This window comes from Pezoporus occidentalis, unplaced genomic scaffold, assembly GCF_034315485.1.
Source record: "Pezoporus occidentalis ecotype Australia unplaced genomic scaffold, CSIRO_AGI_Poc_V1 ctg108, whole genome shotgun sequence".
Lineage (NCBI taxonomy): Eukaryota > Metazoa > Chordata > Aves > Psittaciformes > Psittacidae > Pezoporus > Pezoporus occidentalis.
Window position 1 is genome coordinate 2,093,086 of NW_026912865.1, and position 21,825 is coordinate 2,114,910.

The window sequence follows — 21,825 nt, forward strand, 5'->3', positions numbered from 1 at the left end:
TAAGTATGCTGTAATTTTAGCCAGTCTCAACATGAGACTCCTCAAATCACATAAAGAAGAAAACCCAGAGTATTTAAGCGAGTGAGTTTGTGTCAAAGGGTCAAACCCTAATATGAAATTTGATAATGGTTGGATAAAGAAAATATTACACCCCCCCCCCCCCCCCGTTACTTTAATTTTTCTGGTCATAACTTAAAATTTTGTTTCTAATTCCTGCAGACCGAAGCATAGATTGAGATGTAATCCCATTTTTTAAGAATCTGACATACAGCTACTGAAGAACAGAAGTCATGTAAAGTGATTTTCACATCCAAACATACCACACCAGAAGAGTGAAGAATAACAGCACTTAAAACATATTTGAAGTCTGACAGCATTCAACAGACTTATTAGTAACTAAATTTCTTTGGATTTTAGACACGCATATATATCTCTATATACATACATACACACATAAACACATGTGGGTATTAAATGTGGTATATAGAAATTTTGCAGGTTTTGTTTCCCCTTCAGGGTTTTACAATTGTCAGTGTAAAATGTTATTATCTTTATCTCTCTATCCAACAAAATATTTAGTTATCCAAAACACTAAAATAAGGACTTGAGAACTGACCTAGAACCAGAATGTTCCATAAAATAAACAAAATAGACATGTTAGGATTTTTAAGAGGTTGAAAAATGTCAGGAAGTGATCCTTATTTTTCATCTCTTAGGTTTTACAAGTGACAAATATCATAGCCTGATGAGCTATAATATTTGGGGCTAAAGCCGTTTCAATTGCTTCTGAACAAGGCGATGGATCAACAAAGTTGAAATGCGACATTTTCCACACTCCACTTGAAAATTTTAGGATTTTCTAATGCTAGTATGTTGGTTATTTGAATCGGAAATTAACTATTTAAATGTAAAATGGCATTCTAACTATGCTCAGACTGAGTTAGAAGTGAGGTGAGGTGGAGGAATCTGGAGGGATCATTAACATGCACACATTGCCATGACTCATGTCACTGATCAGTTCCGACTTTCAAAGAGGTGAAAAATTCACTGAGCAGAAGCCTGACAAGGTGCTGCCATGGCAAGGCTACTCTCGGTGCCTCTGACTTTATCCTCACACTGTTGTCTGGATCAACAGTTTCCTAAGTACCATCTCTGAGAATGACCGCAGAGGAAAATACCACTTACGCATGTTGGTATATTTTGATGGTCTTTTAAGATCCTTGAGCGCCCCTCACCTGACCTCCAGGGAAGCGGGCAATCATTTTTGTACAGCTTGTGCCCTCTGCCACTCCTAGGAATTCCAGTCCAAATCCAGCCAAATTGTCTGTCATACTAAGCAGAGCCTTGCTAGAGTCAAGTCAATTAAGTCTCTCGCTAATTATGGGAAATGAGGAAAGGAAGCAAGCAGTGGATGCAGACAGAAAGACTGCAAAAGCTGCTGCAAAGCAAGATGCGAAGGTGAGGAAGAGATGGTCTAAAGATGTGGGACACTGGAACTGGATAGGAGAGAGAGAGCCAAGAGCCAGACATGAGAAAGAGCACAGCAAAAACAATTAAGTTTATGGTGAAAGAGCAGCAGAGCCCATGTCCAGTGCTCTTCAGAACCTGTCTGGAAGTATCAGTGTTGGGTAAACCGGTCTTCTCTGTCAACTAGTATCTGTGAAACACAGTGGCAAAACTCCCAGTCTTTCCACTAGAGGAGATTCAGGCAGCAGTAAGACAGCTTACCATTACCACCAGTTACTGCCCTATCTCAGTCTGCAGGAGGTGGTGGAAGATCCAGAGCTTGCACTTTTGCTTATGAATCATAAGGCTGTTAATTAGTGTCACAGAATTGCTTTTGCTGTATGTGTTAAAACAAAAGTGGAGGGAATTACACAAGGAAAATGTCATCACAAGACAATAAATTCATAAAGTGAAACATTCAAAACCTAGGAAATATCAAGATTAAAATTTATTGTTCTCCCCTTGTGCGTATGCATGGGATGCTTTGTAATTGGACAATCGTACTCTATTTTTTCCAGTGGACCCATTTAATTTAATGTAGAAAGTTGATCTGTTTGGGATTCCAGCAGTTCACACCAAATCTACTGCCTCAAAGTGCTGAGGATGCTCAGTTTACTATCACCCAGGGGTTGACTTAAGGACAATAGTTCAGAAATGTGCAAGGTTTCAGCCTCAGTTATTCCAATATGAAACTTCAGTGAGTACTGAGGTTTCCTCTGATTTGGAACGAAAAAGATTTTTCCTAAGTTTGGACTGAAAAAGGGATAATGAGAAACTCTTCCCTGCTCTGCCAGACATGCAGCCCTTGTTTCAATTTCACATCCAGTCCCCAAATTCAAGCACCAACATCAACAGGTGTTGCTTAGACCCTTCTACAGAGAAAAGCACCATTATTCTCACCTGTGTTGGGGTAATACAAGGCCAAAAAGATTCTCAGTTCAGAGTTACACAGCAAGTAAGCCGCAGGAGATATTAAGATGCAGGCTACTGAATTTGGATTTTTCTTGTGCAAGGCTGAAGTACCGTTATCTCTACACTCCCCTCCTTCGCTTCTTATACAGTGACGTTCCCACTTACTTTGGGAGTGGGAAGCAGAATTGTTCTGAACAGACTTGAAAATATAGGAAGGGTTGTTGGGATCAAAAAGTCTGATGCTTTTAACACAAGGAAAAACTATGACTAATGTAGAGAAGCCCCTTCTTTATGATATTTACTATACTGAGTTACTATTTTTATTAAGAAGAGAGGGAACAAAAGAGGATTGAGAAAAAACAAACCCAAGACGCTAGTACATTGTAAAGCTCAGAATCTTAGCATCATGGAGTCAATAAACCCTTCAATATCATTGAGCTTACCATTAACAATTCCCTTGACCTGTTCTGGTGTCAGAAATCTGGTTTACTCAATAGCTGCACAGGAGGAGTTACTCCAATTAAGAGTATTTGCAGTTACTCTGTTTAACAGAGTCAGCACAAAGTAAAAAATAGAGGCAAATGAATTATATTCTGTGCATAAGTGCAGGTATATCTCATTTTTTTTAAATGTACACATCAACTGCACTAGTCAGGTTCCCAAACATGGGAAGGTGGACTTGTCAGATATTTTGATAGGCCAAACTCAGCACCTAGATAGAACAGCAGCAGCCACAATCACACTGTATTGAAGGGCAACCACTGTAAGGAAGGAAGCAGCTTTTGCTGAGGGCTGAACATTTGATAAAATATGTCAGTCTGAGGAAACAGAGTTTGTTACCAAATAGCATGTTCTCTATTTGTGATTACCACAGCTCAAGTGAAAAAAAATGGCATGCTGAACCTGGACAATGGGATCACAACAACAACAGAATTACAACACCTGGATGGGGTGTAGCACCTTCACAGTTTCTATAGCTCTTAGAAGAAATTGCATGTATTTTATAAAAATTAAACATATTCAGCAATTGTAATCTTGGAGGTCATGATCCAATTAAAGAATCAAGTCTATAGTATCTAAAATGTGGGAATTTTTTCTAGTCTCTCCTGGTCAATTATTTTTCATTCAGAAACCCAGACGTAAATGAAATATTTTGTATCTTGAAAAATAATTGTGATGTATTTTTAGAATCTGGTCACATTTTCAGATGACACAGTCAGGTCTAGCAGGGAGCCTGCATGGTTTTGTTTGAGTCATCCTGAGGGTGATGGATGTGCATGGATTCCCAGACAGGACTCCAGTGCCCCTCTTATGTGCAGTCCTGGCACAATTCAGAGCTCTGTACCTATATTTCAAGAATCTGCCTGTTGTAGGGACCCTGGAAACTTAGGGGTATCTGCTTTTTTAATAGCACATCTGGTGGACTCTTTCTTGGAATCACAGTCCATCACAGTTCTAGATCATCTGTAGCCACCTTGCTCACAAGTCTGCCTTCGCTAGAACTGGAAACCAGTGGTTTCCAGGCTAACCCCAACCCCTGGGGTAACCTTTTTGGCAGATGACTACAGTGTTCATTTATACCTGCCTCAGGCTTTAGACCTTATGCCCTCCAGAGTCAGCCTGAAGGTATATAGTCTGGTGATACTCCAGGCACTCTATTCTAGAAATGAGTATCAAGAGTTTCAGGAGTCCCAGATCAAATGGGAGTCAGCCTCCAGGCTGCAAGCAGGACTGCCAGAGTACCCCCAACTTCCCTGGGCTGAAATGAAAGCTCAGTTAGGTAGGTGTGGGGACAGGTTGTTTGACTTCGACATTTGGTCACACTATGCTGAATGTCTGTCCAAAGAAGCTTCTGGCTGCTCCCGACACGTGTTGGTCAGTTTCACTGTTCATCACAAGGTCCAGAAGAATGCGTCCCTCAGGACTGGACAGCATGTTTCATGGTATGTAAACACACACATGTACATGCAGATGTGAAATAATTGCAAGGTTCTATTAATGAGATTCCTGCAGATAACCTTTCTAGCAACTGTAATAATTAAGTCTAAAATCAAGTTTCGGAAAATCTTATTTTTCCAGATGTTTGAGAACACAAAGCATGACTAGGACAATTTTTAGAGGAATACAAGAATAGGCACTGTAGAGCAGTGTTCTCCAGTGCACCAAAATAATACAGAAAAACAGCTTTACTTCGTCCCAAAAGAATGAACTAGAGGAAGATGGCGGAAGGATTTAGCCTGGAAGATTTCCAAAGGTGAACAGGCAGAACTGATACAAATGCACTAGAATACAGAATATATACTAGCCATACAAAAGTGTCTGGCGTTGAATACTTACTGAGGAAATGTGCAAGGACGGGGATCTCTGGTTATTGTTTGTAATGTTTCTGGTTACAGATTTTTTCTATTCAAATGTTTTCATACATTAAATTATGTTACTATTTTTTTATATTGATTTAGTTTTAAATTGCTTTTAATTTTGTTTCTCTTTGGTCTTGATTATTTGCTCTAGCATAACTATACCACTTATTATACTTGAAAACCACATCTTATTTCTACTTAAGTTTTATACTTCCAAGTGAACAAGTTCCTTTATAATAACTGAACAAGTCTCTTTATAATGCTTTTTTAATGTTTTAACATCTCTCAGTATTTCTGTAGTCCTATCACAACTCTTCTATAATTTAGAATTTATTTCTGCGTATTTTTGCAATTGAGAAACAAATTTTGAGATAACTTGCCAAATTATTCTTACAAAATTTATTTTATTCAGATTTACACCTTTTCCACAGAAGTATTTTGATTTATGCATCATTAAAGGTTTCTAACAATGAATTTCAAGTGTTACACACTCTTCTTCTCTCCTATGTTATCACTGCAGAATGTCTTACAACATCAATGAAAGACAGTACAGGGTACAGAACACACCACTGCCATCCAGTACTACTTTTTCATGCTGAGAAACAGAGGTCAACACAATAAAGTGTTACTCATTCAACAACTGTCTCTATCATTAGTTACCTTAATCCCAGAACCAGTGTTAGTGCTTCATGCAGACCTGAGGTTAGTAGAAGACTAGAACTTTTAAGAAGATGTAGTGGTCATTTCTCAATCAGTGTGAAATTCTTTTTAGTGTGAACAAGGGCAACAAGGAAAGTTTGCAAACAATTTGGTTACAAGCTTAGTGCTCTAGTAAAAGTAAGAGGAACAAAGGGATTTTTTGGACACTTTGTCTTACCTTCAGATAAACAGAACTGATATTTAATGATCTAAAAAGAGGGGAAATAAAATAATGAAACAATCATAAGGAGTTCAAGAAATGTCAGAACAGGAAGGCCTTGAGTTACTCATTTTCTTTTACAGATTTTCTCATTAGTAACTGAAAATGCAGTATCCTTTTATAAAACGGGTATTTTATGGCAAAGTAAAAATGACCTTAAAACCAACTTTGCAGCTAATAACCTGGACACAAAACTCATGATTGCAAGGCTCTCAGATTGCCAATTTAAAACTTTAAACTCTAAAAATGTAGTGAGCCTTAAAACTTTCCTACAATGAAGGTGTACTTAGATTAAAGAATATATCTACCACAACTAGTCTAGATGAAGGAGTACCAATGCTTCCATGCAGACTCTATACAGGGTGGGGAAAGTGATAAAATTCACTGTAAAATGCAGGGGCTGGGTGCTGTATTAAAGCTGGTTGCCAAATCTTAATGCCAGTCATTGGCTCATGAAGCTAGGAAACAGAATACTAAGATTTAGAGGCAACTTTCCCTGGGCTCACAAATATGTACACATAGTCTCTCTGACTAACGGTAATTCTTAATGATGCACAAAAGGTCTGAATTTTTAGTCTTCATAGGTAAGGATACTGCATTTCAAGGAAGACTGTATAAAAGCAGTTCTTGACTCTACTTCTTACCTGTCTCTGAGGGCAAATGGTGGTAAGGTGCTGGACAGAAAACCTGAGCAGCAAAATCCTCAAATGTTGTAGGCTCTAGATGATGTTGAACAATTGTCTGCAGGTATCGTGCTCTCTCCTCATAACTGGTTTAGCCAAGAATTAAGGATGAATTTATATCATGTACTGTAACTGCTAAATAACAGTGCCTAGTAATTCAGAATTCTTTTTATTACACTTGTATCATGTATTTCAGTGACTGTATGCACTTTTAATTCTTTACATATGATATAATCTGATTCACTGAATTAATATTGACTCTAAGATAAAATGATTAACAAAAATCTTATTGTTCAACCATCTTTTTTCATGTCTGATGCAAAGCTTTTTGAATTTTATTATTTTTTCAAAACAACAGCAACTTAAATACTCTCTTTTAAGTAACTGATTTGCCTGTTCTATGAGCACAATTAAATATAAAAACATTAACATTTTTAACAGGTATAGCATGAAAAGTAATCTCAGCATTAACAAAATGAATGATTTTGCACTCCTCCATAACAAACTGCTTCCATAATCGCTAAACACAGATACACACAGCTAAGATAAATACAAAGTGAAAATTGAGTATTAGGAAAAACATCTCTTCAATTATGCCATTAAAACAAGCAAGAATATTTGTAAAGAATCTGCAGGACCCTTAAATACCGGCTAACACGGTGTCGGCAGGGCACTGACAGCAAAACAGTGTACTACTTCCTTTTCTCTGTGTTCTCTCCTCTCTAATATTATTGACAAGAGACCAGTATCTTGAAGTGTTGCTTTTGAAGAACCCTCTCCAGGCTTCTTGTTCCAGCAGGCCTGATTGTGCTGTTAGCACAGAGCGAGCGAGAAAAAGAGAGAATATTTCTGCTGTTCATGAAAGCAACTATGGAAATGGCTGTCAAAATGTAAAGCAGCAGGCAGCAACATACAATTATCAAGAAAAACTACCATGCTGACTTCATGTCGTACAGTTCCCGAACTGAGAAATCAGTTAACCTTTTCTCTCACAACTTTCAAAGTCCTCCAGCTGGACTCAATACACTGACTGAGGGAGAACTTCTCCAGTTATCTCAGAGAACTGTAAAATGATCAGAAATTTTCCCTGGCATTTATGTTTGTGCACATTTGTTCTTCCTAGTTTATATGTACATAGATCATTTTCTCCTCGCATAGCTCTATTTTCCTAGGAAAAAAACCCAACCAACCAACAAATAAATGAGGATGCTGTGGAGGAATGCACTCAGAATCAGTTTCTTGATTTTTTTCTTTGCTGCTCTTTTTTTGCAGAAGAGGGACAGTGAGGAAATGACCTTTCTGACTCAATTTCACCACCTGTGAAATGGGGATAATACTCATTTTGCACACATTTTTTCAGCAATCCCAACATAAAAAACGCATGACAAGTGAAAAGTGTTTTTAATAACAAGTGCTAACATTTAAAATAAATAAAAATACTATTTTCATTTATAAGCGATAATATTCTCAGGTCCAAATTAAAGCTGGAAACAATACCCTTAATCTTAGCTTATAAAACTATACTTCAACATGCACAAAACTTATCCTACAAAAAAACCTTTTTGTAGTTTTTTGTACCATATCTATAGTAGGTTTTGCAGTATATCTGAATACGAAAAAAACATATAGAGAATATATTGTCTGAAAACAACTTCTAGTGAATAAAATGATCTTCATTTTCCTTAGACCACAGCTTGGTAACATAACTACAAAACTGGGAAACCACTTTTCCTCCAAAATCTCTGTTCCAAGTTCTTCCTGGATCCTCAGACAGCCGAACCTCAGCAGAAGTCTCAGTATGGAGAAGCTATAACAGAAGCACTGGGACAATAAAAAATATAAAAATCTCCCATTGTAATGGTTCTTAGGTGGGGGATAAACACAGTATTGAGCCTGAACAGAGGAGAGTAATATAGCACAGTTTTTAAGAGGCTGTGTGTAAGTGGTAGAGGATGAAACTGATGGTTCAAGTCTAAGTAACACTACGTATCGCACAACTTGTTGAAAAGCACTTTTTTCATTGGGGGAGATTCACAGCTGCTGAATTTTCTGCAGTTAATAGAGTCCTTTGATTCACAGCAGTGCCCCTTGCACAAAAAATACTGGCCTTTGTGTATTACCAGAAACTAATTTTCTATTTGGCTGAAAAGGGAAAAATGGGGTTATTGCTTCTCCCTCCTACAGAGCTTTTCATTATGCCTGATGCACTCAACTTCTAAGCTCTTCTGAGAAAAAAAATAACTGAAGAGGCAAGAGGTAGAAAAATGAGCTTGTTAGCACATTAGAAGTGAAGTATCTTGGTGGGCCCTAGAAATTCCCAGTGGTGTGTTAACTTATCACTCTATGCATGCTGGCACTGATAGTCTCCCAATTGATCACTCTCTTTTCGCACCAAAGGTGCTGCCAGGAAGCAAAGGCTGAAGGCCCACAGGAGAACAGGCTGCTATCAAAACAAGCTGTTTTTAAAAGTCTGCTTGAATGGGGAAAATGTTTCATGAAAAAGTAGGGTGGAGACACCTACTTGCTTTTAAAATGCACTACTCTCAGAGGTCTCTAAAGGAAACCTTTTAGTTTATCCTGTTATATCCAAAGCTTATACACAAATAAGGCAAAAATTAAGGAAAGTTACTGTTTTGAACATGACAAGGACATTCTCGTTCTTCAGCCTAGGTACCTATCCCCTAACCAAATAAGTCTTGACACAGATGCTGACTGAGGAGGATAATGATATTTTCATTACACGGTGGAGAGGACATGCTTAGAAGTCTAATTCAAATGCACACTGAGTATACCCAAACAAAAGTAATTCAGCTAGCCAGGTTGCCGCCTGTCCTAACACTCCACAAAACCATCTGCAGCTTGTTAAAAACAGAAACTTGCTTAAAAACAAAACTCTGATGTGAATGCCAAGTCCAAAGCTTGCTGTATTCTGCACTAAGAAATGAAACACTCTCCACAGAACTCCTTTTGTGTATTAGACTGACTAGCTGAGATTGGGATACTTTTATCTTCCATTCGATTTGAGAACATTCCAGTATTTTAAAACTCCAAATCTGTATGCTTTTGTGGCCAAGATAATCTAGTTCCATGCTGTATTTGAATGCAACTATCTGCAACAGTGACCATAAACCCAGGGTAGTTAATTTCCACATTACTTCTAATAAGCTAGACATTTATTTCTTTAAAACACCTCTCTCTAGGGAAGAGTTATGAGCACCTACAAATTGAGTGGCACATACAAACTCAATGGTTAGTAATAATAGGGCAATGCAAGCTGTATTCTTACTGTGTGGATGTTGCCACTGGTATCTGCAATTAAGATGGAATGGGAAGGATGCAGGGACAAACCAATGGAGAGAGACTCTTGCACAGAGAGTGACTAAACACTTAAAACAACAGTGTCCTGAGCTTTCTGCTTCTGAAGAAGGTGTTAACTGGAACAAAATAGAATGGATAAAATGGTAATTAGACAGGCACTCTCCCAAATCTCTCAGCTAAAAACTTGAAGATACATAATCTGCAAAAAAAGGGTAACAAAAAAAAAAAAAATCTAATGACTTCATTATACCTTTTCAGAAGATACTGTTCTGAAAAATACAATCAGTACAAGAAAAAAATCAGGAATCGTACCTTTATAGGTCACTTAGGTGGCAGTCACTGCAACTAAAACTTCATTTGCAGTAAAATCCATTTTACTTATTCTCTAAATCTTCAACTACTGCTATAAATACTGAAAATACTGTACTTCCCGTTATTCCTGTAAACAAGCAATTTTTTTTGGACCTGTTGATTTGCATTTGGGAACAGGCACCAAAGTACTAGCTACTTACTTACGCTCAATCTGTCTGAAAAACACCTCATGTCTTCACCTAATAGCTCTATTCAGATTCCTGTGGCACAGTACAACTACATCCTGGAGATTCTTTTCACATATTCTAAGATAAATTATCTAGGCTCACTCTTCCCATCTGAGTTACTGCCATTCATACATACCTGGTCTAGTGAAAAGAGGTGTCTGGGGGAGCTTGGAACTAGATCTTTAAGGTGCCTTCCAAACCAAACCACTATGTTTCTGTGATATGCTTTTCTCTGACCTCAACAAATGAATTTTTATCCTTCTTTTATCTGCTCAGAGCATTGCAGAGCCCACTTTCTGAACACACTGCTTAGGTGGAGTATTCTCTTCATATACTGCACCCCTTAGCACAAATGCAGGCTACTTATTTTAACTCCGTAGTCCATACCAATTTGATCAATTTTATCTAAACTGCTCTTGCCTCCAGTCAGTTGAAGCAGTCACTCTCACTTGACATTTTTTTGACAGGCACTTTGGTACTTTTTTTCCACGTGGCTTATGCCTAGAATCAGGTCTCCATAAGCATTCACAAAACAATCCCCCTGCAAATGCCCCCTCCTCTTTGCTATGATGCTTATAAAAAAAGAAACAAGAAAAAAACCTTGGAAGACAAAAATGTGAAACAATTCTCTCGCATTGCCTTTTTTTTTTTTTTAATTTTATTCATGGCTTTGTCATTCTTCAGTTTGGTGAGGAAATGTGTTTGCTACATATTTCCACATCTCTAGCTCTTTAGTCTTTATTTTTCCTTTCCTATGTAATATCCACAAAATCCTGTATTTCCCATTGTTCTGCCTCTTCTGCTGCCTCCATCTTTCAAGTCCTTCTGCTGAATTCATCTCCTCATAGTAATTTCCAGAGACTTATTTTGTCATTCTGATTATGCTTTCTTTCCATTCTTCTTATTCGCACCTCTCAGTTTTTAGAACTGAATAAAATGCATTACAATAAATCTATTTAGTATTTTGCAGTTGGATACTAGATGCATAATTACTATGTTACAGTTATCCAGGAAATACCAGCACAAAATGTCACTAACCTGCGGCTGAAAAAAAAATGAAGGCAGTTTCAACATGGAGTAAAATTTCCAAGACTTTAATTAAGGATATGACATTTCACAATGCTGTAGTCTAATATCAGAGTACCTAAGCGCTAGATTCACAAAAGGGCTGGAGAAGAAATTCTACTGCCTGCTCCAAAAAACATTTGATAACAAATGCTTCTTAAGCAGGGACTGGAATCCAGAGACTCTCTTCTCCCAGGAAAGTACCATAACCATTAGGCTATAGAGATGAGCGCGTACTTTCCCTGTGATTCAGAGATCTTATTTTATGAAACGAAAAGCAATTTCAGCAGTGAACAGAGTGTGCCTGCTTATAAAATGTCCTTGGTCCCAGTGGTTAGAACAGATTTGTAAGAGGCAGAAGATGTGGCCTCAAAATTGGAAACTGCTCTCTCATTTCCTGGCTGACTGATATAACTAGGGGGTTACCTCCTGTTGTGTTTGTGTGGGCTCTAATCCAGTGAGTATACCTTCAAAACTCTTACCTTTGCTGCCTTGCAGGTCAGATGGGCAAAGAAATACCTACCTACCATTGGATAAAGAGAGGCATGAACCAGGCATTTGGCTATTCAGGATACATCAAGGACTTAGCTACTAGTGTATGCTTAAGTGGGCAGATCTCCAGGGAAGGTTGGCAGTGAAAGCTTTAGATACCTGTGAACACCAGGGGCACTCAAGACTAGTGAGGAACTTGTGTCAGGTCAACAGAGTGGTTACATTCCTAAATGCTCTTAAGACTTTTGGAAAAAAATGCAAAAAATGTTTCAGCAAGACAGATTTCTTCAGCAGCTTCTGGAGGGAAGTACTATGCTGGGGAACCTACTCAATGACAGAAACTTAAAAAAGGGCTGACGAGATGCACAGTTCACCACCACACTAAAACTGTGATGGAATTATTTGTAATGGCAGATTAATAATTCATTTGTTCAACAAAATTTAAAAGGAATGTGTTTGTGAAGTACCTAAAGTCATCAATGGCAGAAACTCTGTATTTTTCAAAAAGTCAAAAGAAAGTATTTGTCACTTCAGATACCCACAATAAAATGTTACACCTTTGCTTCTGTTTCAGTAGATGACTACAAGATGATGTCTGGATGATTTAAAATGCATCAAGATCACGATAGTTCAGGAAATACCCTGGAATTATAAAGTTTCGAGTTGTATGCTCAACAACGCTGCAGACGTTCCTACATGCCTAATGATGGGCAGGTCAAGTCCAGTAAACTGGTACTGTGCCTTTTTTTGTTGTTGTTGATTTTTAGGAAAAAAACCCAAGCAGAGTTGTAACAAAAGAGTCACCTTCTGAAAGGGAGTAAAAATGTGGGCTCTTCACTTGATGTTTTTCCATCACTGTGTCTCTCATTCAGAACAAAAACTGAAATGAGAGACTTCCATACAGTTTTTGTTCATAAATCTTCCCTCCTGAACCTTATGCATTTTTATATAGATATACATGTATATATGCATGCGTGTGTAGTATATCACAATATAACTGTATATTGGAATATGATCACAATAATGATAGGATGCAGCACCTGAGATTCTTTGATTCTGGTGCCAGGAAAAAAAAGGAGGTTTTGATGATTGCTTGGAAATACCTCTTAGAAAAAAGCCAGAGAATGCACTTCTAAATAGCAAGATGGACTTCTTCAGGTTAAATTACAAGCTACTGTCAGAAATACATGTACAGCTGCATCCCTGGCAGTTCCAACTGTTAGCAAAATCATCTAAGAAGTCAATATATATTGATATGATTGTGGAGAGTGTGACTTTGTCAGCCAGGTATTTGGAAAATAATTTAGACAAGCAGAAACCAACGCACTGTTCCATCTTTAACTGGAAAATGAAAATCCTCCACCGAGAGATACCTGCTTGCAGGATCAATGGACACCTGCAAGAGTTTTTATAATTGCATGTATACACTATTTGTATAAAATAGATTAACAGTATTTTAAGGAAAGATGCATACAATGGCACCTTCTTGATTACTACATTTGCCCCCTCAGCAAATTCAGAAGCCCACCTCTTCTTTTCTAGAAAAAAATAAATGTGTAGTACTGTCAACATACAGAAATGCTCTCAGGATACTGGAGACCAAAGGAAATGAAGAAACAGTAGGGCACAATGAACAGAATTTGCAGGCAGGAGATTTCTTGCTCTCTGGCTTGAAAAGGAATTCAAGCCCTGCAGAATTAATTGCTACAGTTTGAGGTGCTTAAGATTATGAAAGCATCAATTTTATTTGGCCATTTTTTCCTAGTAAATTACAATTCCTGACATCAGAATGTGAAAGGAGGATTGCCTCCCGTAAAAAGATAAAGCATGCAGGTTAGGACCAAGGTTTTATAGAAGCTGAAAGGAAAAATTAGCCATAGCAGAATTTGACTTCTAAAAGAAGACAGGACAAAACCCACACATCACAGAAATGGAAGTTTTTTTTCTGGGAAATCTACTCTGAAAGAAGAGATTGTGCAGTGGTTGTCAAACCACCTGAACTCATACTGAGTCACAGCAATTTGTACTCTTTGTTGGCTCTTAGAGTTAAGGATGTAAGTCAGGCTGCTATTGATCCAGTGTTGGAAGCCCAGCAACTAGCTGCGTTTTGTATGTAGGTGGGTGATGAGTATCAACTGTCCACACTGAGAGGAATAGTTAAAGTTCTCTAATATTCTGAAAAGTGACTTTGTAGAAGTGGCATCATGGTGTTCCCTATTTATTGCATTTCAGCGATTTCCACATCTAGTTTGCACAGTATACAAATAGAGATATTTTTTTTCCAGCTGCAACTTCTGTTTACTGAAGTCAACTTGATATCTCAAAGTCAGCCTGGGTTCTTTTCTGGTTTTTAAATACTGCCAATACTGAAAATGCCATATAAATATTTTGCTCTGTGCATCTGTTTACACAGCTATGCTGTAAATGAAAGCAGCTTCTGCATATGCAATTGGAACTTAGCCACAACACTGATGATTTGTAAAGCAGAATTCAGATCATTCTATTCATATCTGATGCAAGCTCTTTAGATGAAAGAGAAGGAAAAAAAAAATTACTATGTTTGACACTACTAATGAGGTGAAAGAATAAAAAATTTATATTTTTCTAAGGTGATTTTTTTTCCTCTACCGAAACCATATTTTCAAGACTAGCAGCAGCACTTTTGGAACAAAATGCAACAGCATATTTTCGTATTCATATAACCAGAACATAAACTCAAAGGAATCAGTTATATTTGAAAATTAAACTTTATGTTGCATTTCATGAAAACATTTTAAAACTGCAGAAGGGACTCAGTGTTAATTACCCAATATCACTAATTTTAGGAACTAATGTACATGATAATCTACTAATTAATGTAGTTATCTCATTAAAAATAAGTATAAAAACAAGTAACAAACTCACTGTAGAATTTAAACAAACAAAATGTAATAGCTAACATCTTTAATAAATTTGTTTTTCAACACAAGTTGTAACTGCAAAAGGGCTTTCTGAGGTATATATATTTTTGAGGTATACTTCTTCATGAAGAAATTACACCGACAAATCCATATAAATTAATTCCATCATTCCAGATCTTGCAATTTGTTTCAAATGCACAAGTTGTATCATTCTTTACATTAATATAACTAAAATTACTTTTCATCTTTTACACTACAAAAAAGTTCAATAAATCTGTGATAAATTAAAAGTTATTGGGCAAATGATAACACATACTTTTGCCATTTAGAGGCTTTTTTTTTTCTTTAAGAGTACTAATCTTGCAGCTAAAGGAGACTACTTCCAGTATATCTAATCTATGGTTAAATGTCTTGCAAGGTAAGCATAGGCTAGATGAAGTTGCAGCCACTGGGCGTTTCCAAGTCAATGCTACTGCTTTCTGCTAGTTTACTAACACATTATATATTGAAAAGCATTTACTTCATCCAAGTTTGCATAAAAATCTTCATTTTTACAGTGGTAAGCACTTTCAAAATTGCTAAATTACAGCAAGAAACTCTAATTGCTGCTTACATTTTCAATGAAAAACCCAACGAACATTTTGCAACACTGTCGTTCTAGGAAAATTCTTGATATATTGTTTATTTTTATGTTATTTTTTCAGATCTTACAGCTAACCAAATTCTTCAGTGGTTTGTAACATCATCTAGGAAGGAAAAGCTGTGATTCATCAGCACAGACAAAGCTGGGCTTTAATCCATTCCTATAACCATATTGCCAAGTCTATATTGTTTACATTGCATCTCAATTAAGAGACAGGCAGGACACCTGGTACTTCTTTATCTAAGTCCCACGGGCTGCCAGATGACTCAAAATCCATAACAGGTGCTAAGGCAGTGTGAGTGTAGCACCATTAACACAAGCGGGAATTGGATAAAATTTGGCCTATGCTTAACCACTTAAAACACTCAATTATGAAATGAAAAATGTAACCACTCTGCATCAAGCTCCTTTACAAAAGGCACTTACAAAGATATGTAGAATTAAAGTGCAAGTGTAATGGACTTAACATAAATTTTAAATTTTAGTATAAATATTACTAATAAGAATAGCCTATAAACTCCCCAGCTATATTAAAAAAATCGTTTTTTTTTAAGATAACCATATAAATATATGTATTTACTGAACTGAATAAATTCTAATTTTGATCATCACAACGCAGCAAAAATGACAAATCTGATGCTCAGATTTCTAGTAATTTCAAAATTAAGGGGAAAAAAAAAATCTGAATTAACAATCCTACTGAATTCTTAAACTCTGTAGAATGCAGATGTTATTTTAAGGACTTTGGCAAATGAAAGCATCTTACAGAAGTACTTAAAGACCAACAAGGTTCAGGTGAAAAACTGTATGATAAAAGATACTCCCTTTGCACTGAAAAAGCCCACTGCAGATCTCTTTTCAGCACTTTTTCAGCTGACTGAACTAAGTATTAAGCTTAGACACTGACAGAAAACACTGTATGGTAGAAAAAATGAGTATCAGAAATTTTACAGTGGACAATTACTTAAGAGCTATCTGTATCTAAATGTGCAGTAATCCAATTAAGTTTCTATTTAATATTGTAATTATCGAGAACAAAATATAGTGATTTTATTACCAGAGTAAGCAGTAACAAAGTACAGTAAACTGTCATTTAAGACAGTGTCATAGTATCTATGATAAGCAGCATATTGGCTTAAACTAATGCACTATATGCCTCTAGGGAATGACAGGCTCAGAGACTGGGTTTTAACATCAGAATCTACCCATTAATCTTGACTTAAATATAATCTTCTCTGCAGTAAGAGGAAGAATGGGCATTCAATGAATTATCTGTTTGAAATATAGCAGGAGCATATTAATACAAACATATAGTAGCAAATCTCTGTTTTGATACCATTTATTGTGCATTGTTGGTTTTGTGCATTGCTGGTACTGCATTGTGGCATCAAATTAAAAAGGTAAGTAAGGACAAATTACTAGCCTCATCCCAAGGACAAATACCTCAGCACAGTAACAGATTACTCATTAACTTTACTGACTGTGCGGTTAGAAGAAAATTACAGTATTTACAAATACCCCATTCATATTTTAGTAACAGGCTGTGGAGGTGAAAACAAAACAGTGAAGGAAACAGTGCTGAAGCCCTTACACAGGCAGAATTCCTACTCCAATGTCCAGGGAGGCTTTGTCTTACTAATGTATCCAAGACAATCGATGAACATATAAGGTATGTTGTGCTAATTGTTTTGAAGCCCATTACAGCTGCCAGCGCTTCAGGCACTCTTTGGAGCAATGCTCCTGCCAGCAGCCAGCCTCGCTGGCATGCAGCCGCTTACCTGGCTGTGCTGGCTTTGCAGGACGCAGCAGGGGAGGCACAGGCACAGCCAGCGGGCCACCGGACTGAAGTTTATTAAAGATGCTGCAAGGGTGCCAATGACAGATGTTAAGGTGCTGTAGTCATCACTTCTGCCCACAGATAACATGAAATAGTACAGGCTGGGGGAACTGCAGCCCCACGTACTAATTCCTGATTTTGGGAAAGGATTTATCCCTACTGTCACTCAGCACTACATCAGTTTTAACTCGAGTAATTAAGGCTGATGAGTGTAAAAACAGAGAAGCAAAACTGGCTCATCACTCCCTGGTTATAGGGAATGAATGTTTAAGCCCGCTGTTTTCATACATTCAAATATTTGAATTTCTACTTTAAATACCTTCTCTGTATACACAGACATATTAATTGATGAGGAAACAGTAAAGGAAATGCCCTTTATGAAGACATCCCTACAGACTCTAAAACTACACAAGTAAAAATTATTATTAATATTAAATATTGTCCAGTGAAAAGACTGCACATACAGGTATGTATTAAATTGCAATTCTACACTACATAGTAACAAAGAAAACTTCTCTAATGAGAAGCTTTGCCATTAATTACAATCTGTATTGTAATAAGCTTGACAACTACTTTTCTTTTTTTTCTTCTCTCTTTGAAGAGAGTATTTTCGCTTTACCCTGGGTTGCTGCAATTCTGGTATGAGATAATCTACTTATAAGTCATTCCGGAGGGCAGCCAAGTTGATTTTAAAAATTATTTTTAAAACTCAAAGACAGGCTTCTTCTATTTAAATGAAGAAAACAAATATTAACCCTCAGTTACCTCCCTCTTTCTTTATTTTGAAGGGCAATTAGTAAAGCACCCCTTTTGCCCTCCTCCCTAGTGCTGCCAAGCTGTTGACAGCAGTTTGCAGCACTACAATGGTACTATTGTGAACACAGCCTGGGCTTCCTTCCCACAGAGAGTTAAATGGGCAGTTCCTGCTGCCCATGATTGGTGTCCAGTGAAACAATACTTAAGAGCCAGGTTTTATCAGTTCTGCGCCAAAGAAGTGAAGCCATGGAACCCAAGCCTTCGTATCATGCTGAACCATATGCCAACCCTGCTGGCCCCAAAGGTTTATCACTAAGAATCAGGATGCATCATGTCCCCTGTGAAATTTCACTTCACATACCTTCTGTGAAATGCATGGCTTTGCTGAAAACTGACCTTTTTCCACAATTGGCAAGAACAGATGGACGGTAACTAGGGTTTGGCAAGCAGAAATTAAGATTTTCTAACAGCCTGCATTCTTCAGTGTTTGGGAGGAGAAGCATTCAGAAGGAGATAGATACATTTGTGACCCACAGATCTATTCAGGTGCAGTTAATCAGCAATTAAACTATATTTTCAATGCCCAGAAACTATACTGAGATTAATTTGATTGGCCAGGCCATGATTAGGACTCATGTCCTTCCGACTACCATATGGTAATTCTAATTACTGTAATACTAACTTTTAATCCTTGCTTTATGTTATTTTTTTTCTATTAAGTATATACATACATCCTTTTTGTTAAAATTTCAACCTGTTTAATTAGTGAAGTACATTCCATTTCCTGCTAGATGTTTCCATATACTGAATGGTATTATATATAACTCCTTTTCTCAGTAACTGAAATACAGACCTATAAGAGAACAAAAGACAACCAGTGTGCTAGTTTCTATTAATCTCCCCATTTTTTTTGGTACCTATCATCTTCTAATCCCACTGTTGGCACTGGAAAGCATGACCCAACTCTCTTGATTACCATATGCAGAATGATGCAGAAACTGTTTGCCAATATCTTATTCAACTCACTTGAAAACATCACTCTGTCTCACAGATATCACTGTTCGTTAGTTTTGCTTGTTACAAATAATCACCCACATTTCCCACCAATTTAAATACCAGAATCAACCCTACACAATGGTATATACTTGTTTTTTTATATATACACATCTTTTAGTATTTTAACATACAAATCTTCCAAGTTGTTTGCAAGTCACTTCTGTTATTAGGGGTGAAATTATGACTAGGAAAGGACTAAACCAATAAACAACGCTGTCTTTTGCAACATAAACATTTAAATTTTTAAATAGTTTAAAAACATTTCTTTGTTTAAATCTTAGGAATGTCAGGAAAACCTGTTTAATCTTACCTGATTTTATTCACAGACTTCTGACAGCTATCAAAGAAATCTGCATGAATTTTAACACCTTAAGGGGCAAGAGTCTTAATATTTTAACAAAGGGCTTTTGTTACCCAAAATGTTTAATTAATTAAAAAGGTTAAGTAGGTATTAACAACAACCCTGTCATTTTGTGTTATGTACAAGGCAATCAATCTGCAAAAGATTAAACTAGTTTATCTTTTTCATTCCAGTTTAAGGACTCCTAGCTTCTCCCTGCAAATTTTTAAAAAAGAGGGGTGTATTCACATTTAAAACAGATTTGATAATGAAAGAATGATTGCTCTACTAACTTCCAGCTTACAGCATACAAAAATTTCCTATCCTAAAAAGACGCAGTAACAAAGAACTCCCCTCCTTCAAGCGATTGGTACTGACAGATTCAGAACTTCCTGAAGGCTGATAAAGCACTTCACTGCCTTTCACAAGTAGCCCACTGATGTCCTTTTATTCTAAACCAGAATGACAGTGGCATAAACCTACGCATATTTTATACAGAAATGAGTAGAACCAATACTCCCCTTCAGATGGGTAAACTCAATTCATGGAAGAATGTAGACGTAAAAGAACCTAAAATATATTAATAGTACAGAAAGATTTGAGCTCCCAGATTTGAGAGACTCAAATCTGTTGCTGAGTTCTCTGTTTACAACATCAACAGAGCACTCAGCCTTTTATAAATGCAATTATTAGCAGAAAATTTTATTGCTAGAGTCAATCAGTTTTGTCTCATTTGGTAATCTGCTTTTTTACCACTTTCAAGAGAGTTTCATTCATTTCATTAGGGAAGAGTAACTAATAAAAAAAGCCATACCTACTAGTTATAAAATAAATCATCGCTATTTTGTGATGACAACAACATTAATACCTTTTAAACCATGCGCTTACACTATACCTCTTTAACAAGCGCTTCCAGCATCCTCGTTCATAGATAGCCTGTAAGAAGAGGTAGACACAGGAGAGCTACATGGGGTAGAGATAGCAGGTTCTGTGGGATTAGAAGCAGAGCAATTACTGAAGAAAATACATTTACCTGAACATGTACAATCCAGAACTGCTGCTAAATCAAAGTATATATGTGTGTTTTGCTAAAAAGCTCAGACTATATATATGAAAATATACATTACAGCACAGCCTTCAAGTTTTGACACTTCAATTTACTCCTCATTAAAAATGCATGAAAACCAATTGAAATTATGTGTATGTATGTCAACATGAAAATGCAGTAAAACGAGTGGCTTGGTACACGTATCTGCAAGTATTTCTCCAGCAGTTACTTAAGTGTCTGTATGATAAGAACTAGGGTAGAGTTTAAAAAACCATCACAAACGTTGGTTCAATCAATTGTCTCTAGTGGCTAGAATCAAAGGCATTTAAAGTGATGCTTTGGAATTATTTCGTGCAAAACAATCCTGTTCTTTCAACAGGTAACTAATAAATGATAGCTGAGAACAGGCTTGCATTACCTCTGAGGTCCAATTGTTACTCAGAACACTGCCTACTTTTGCTCCCTAGTGTTGCATTTTAACTCTAATTGCATGATCAAGCCAATAAATTTGACTCGGGAGACAAAAAAAACACTACAGAAGTACCTACCCTGACAAAACCACAGGCTGCAAGAAAATGCACTTCAAACAGAAGTGAGACAAGATGAGACAAGTGAAGGAGAGGTATCAAGACTTGAAAGACAGTCATTAATACTGACAGATTACTGTAATTCTGGCTGTCAAGGTGATCGATTTAAGCAGCATATGCCAATCAATACTCTCCTCATTTAGTGAGCAGCATTAAATACATAGTTAGGTAAGATGTTCCTAAGACAGGATTCAAACCATACTTAACAAACATAAACTGCACAATTTATGCTTTGGAATCTTAGTTGTTTTTTCATTTGGCAACTTTAACTGGGCAAACTTCAGTGCGATGTTATCCATACAGAAGTTACTTTAGATGATTCTATTCCACTGCATTGCCATCATGCATACAATTCCTTTATGTTTCAAACTGTAGCAATTTTCTGTATAGTGTATTAACACACAAATATCAAATATAAGCATTCTAAAATGCAGCAGTTATTTAAGCACTGCTCATTTGGTGGTTTTTTGTTTTTTTTTTTGCATTAGTGGTTTGCCATTCTGATGTATGTTAGCCATCCATGGTTAAAGAGAAACCAAATCTTTCTCGTAGTTCTCCTGGAATTTTCCTTACAATAGTCTCTTGCTCAAATATACTTGTGACATCAAAGGAAAATACATTAATTGGATATATTAGTTTACGTGGAAAGTCCTATAAATATAATAGCTATTACTGTCATTGCATACCTACTAGTAGGCACACACTCTCATGCACAAATGCACACAACTCTAAATAAAATTTTTCCCTTATATTTAGGTCTTCTTATAATGCAGAGAGAAACTGTTACACGATTCCTTGAAATGGAAATACCTGAACAGCCCATTAAAATAATCAGATACTTATAAATGCCTTGGAAATCTTCAG

General features: G+C 36.8%; 1 protein-coding gene across 3 annotated transcripts in view; it reads right to left on the reverse strand.

The window, feature by feature from the left end:
- RALGAPA1 (Ral GTPase activating protein catalytic subunit alpha 1) overlaps positions 1-21,825 on the reverse strand; it is a 131,108-nt gene that overhangs the window by 3,534 nt on the left and 105,749 nt on the right. For all 3 annotated transcript variants that reach the window (XM_062623404.1, XM_062623417.1, XM_062623408.1), the window contains one exon: positions 6,342-6,466. In XM_062623404.1, the coding sequence (XP_062479388.1) occupies positions 6,342-6,466 (125 nt within the window). The remainder of the gene's footprint in view (positions 1-6,341; positions 6,467-21,825) is intronic.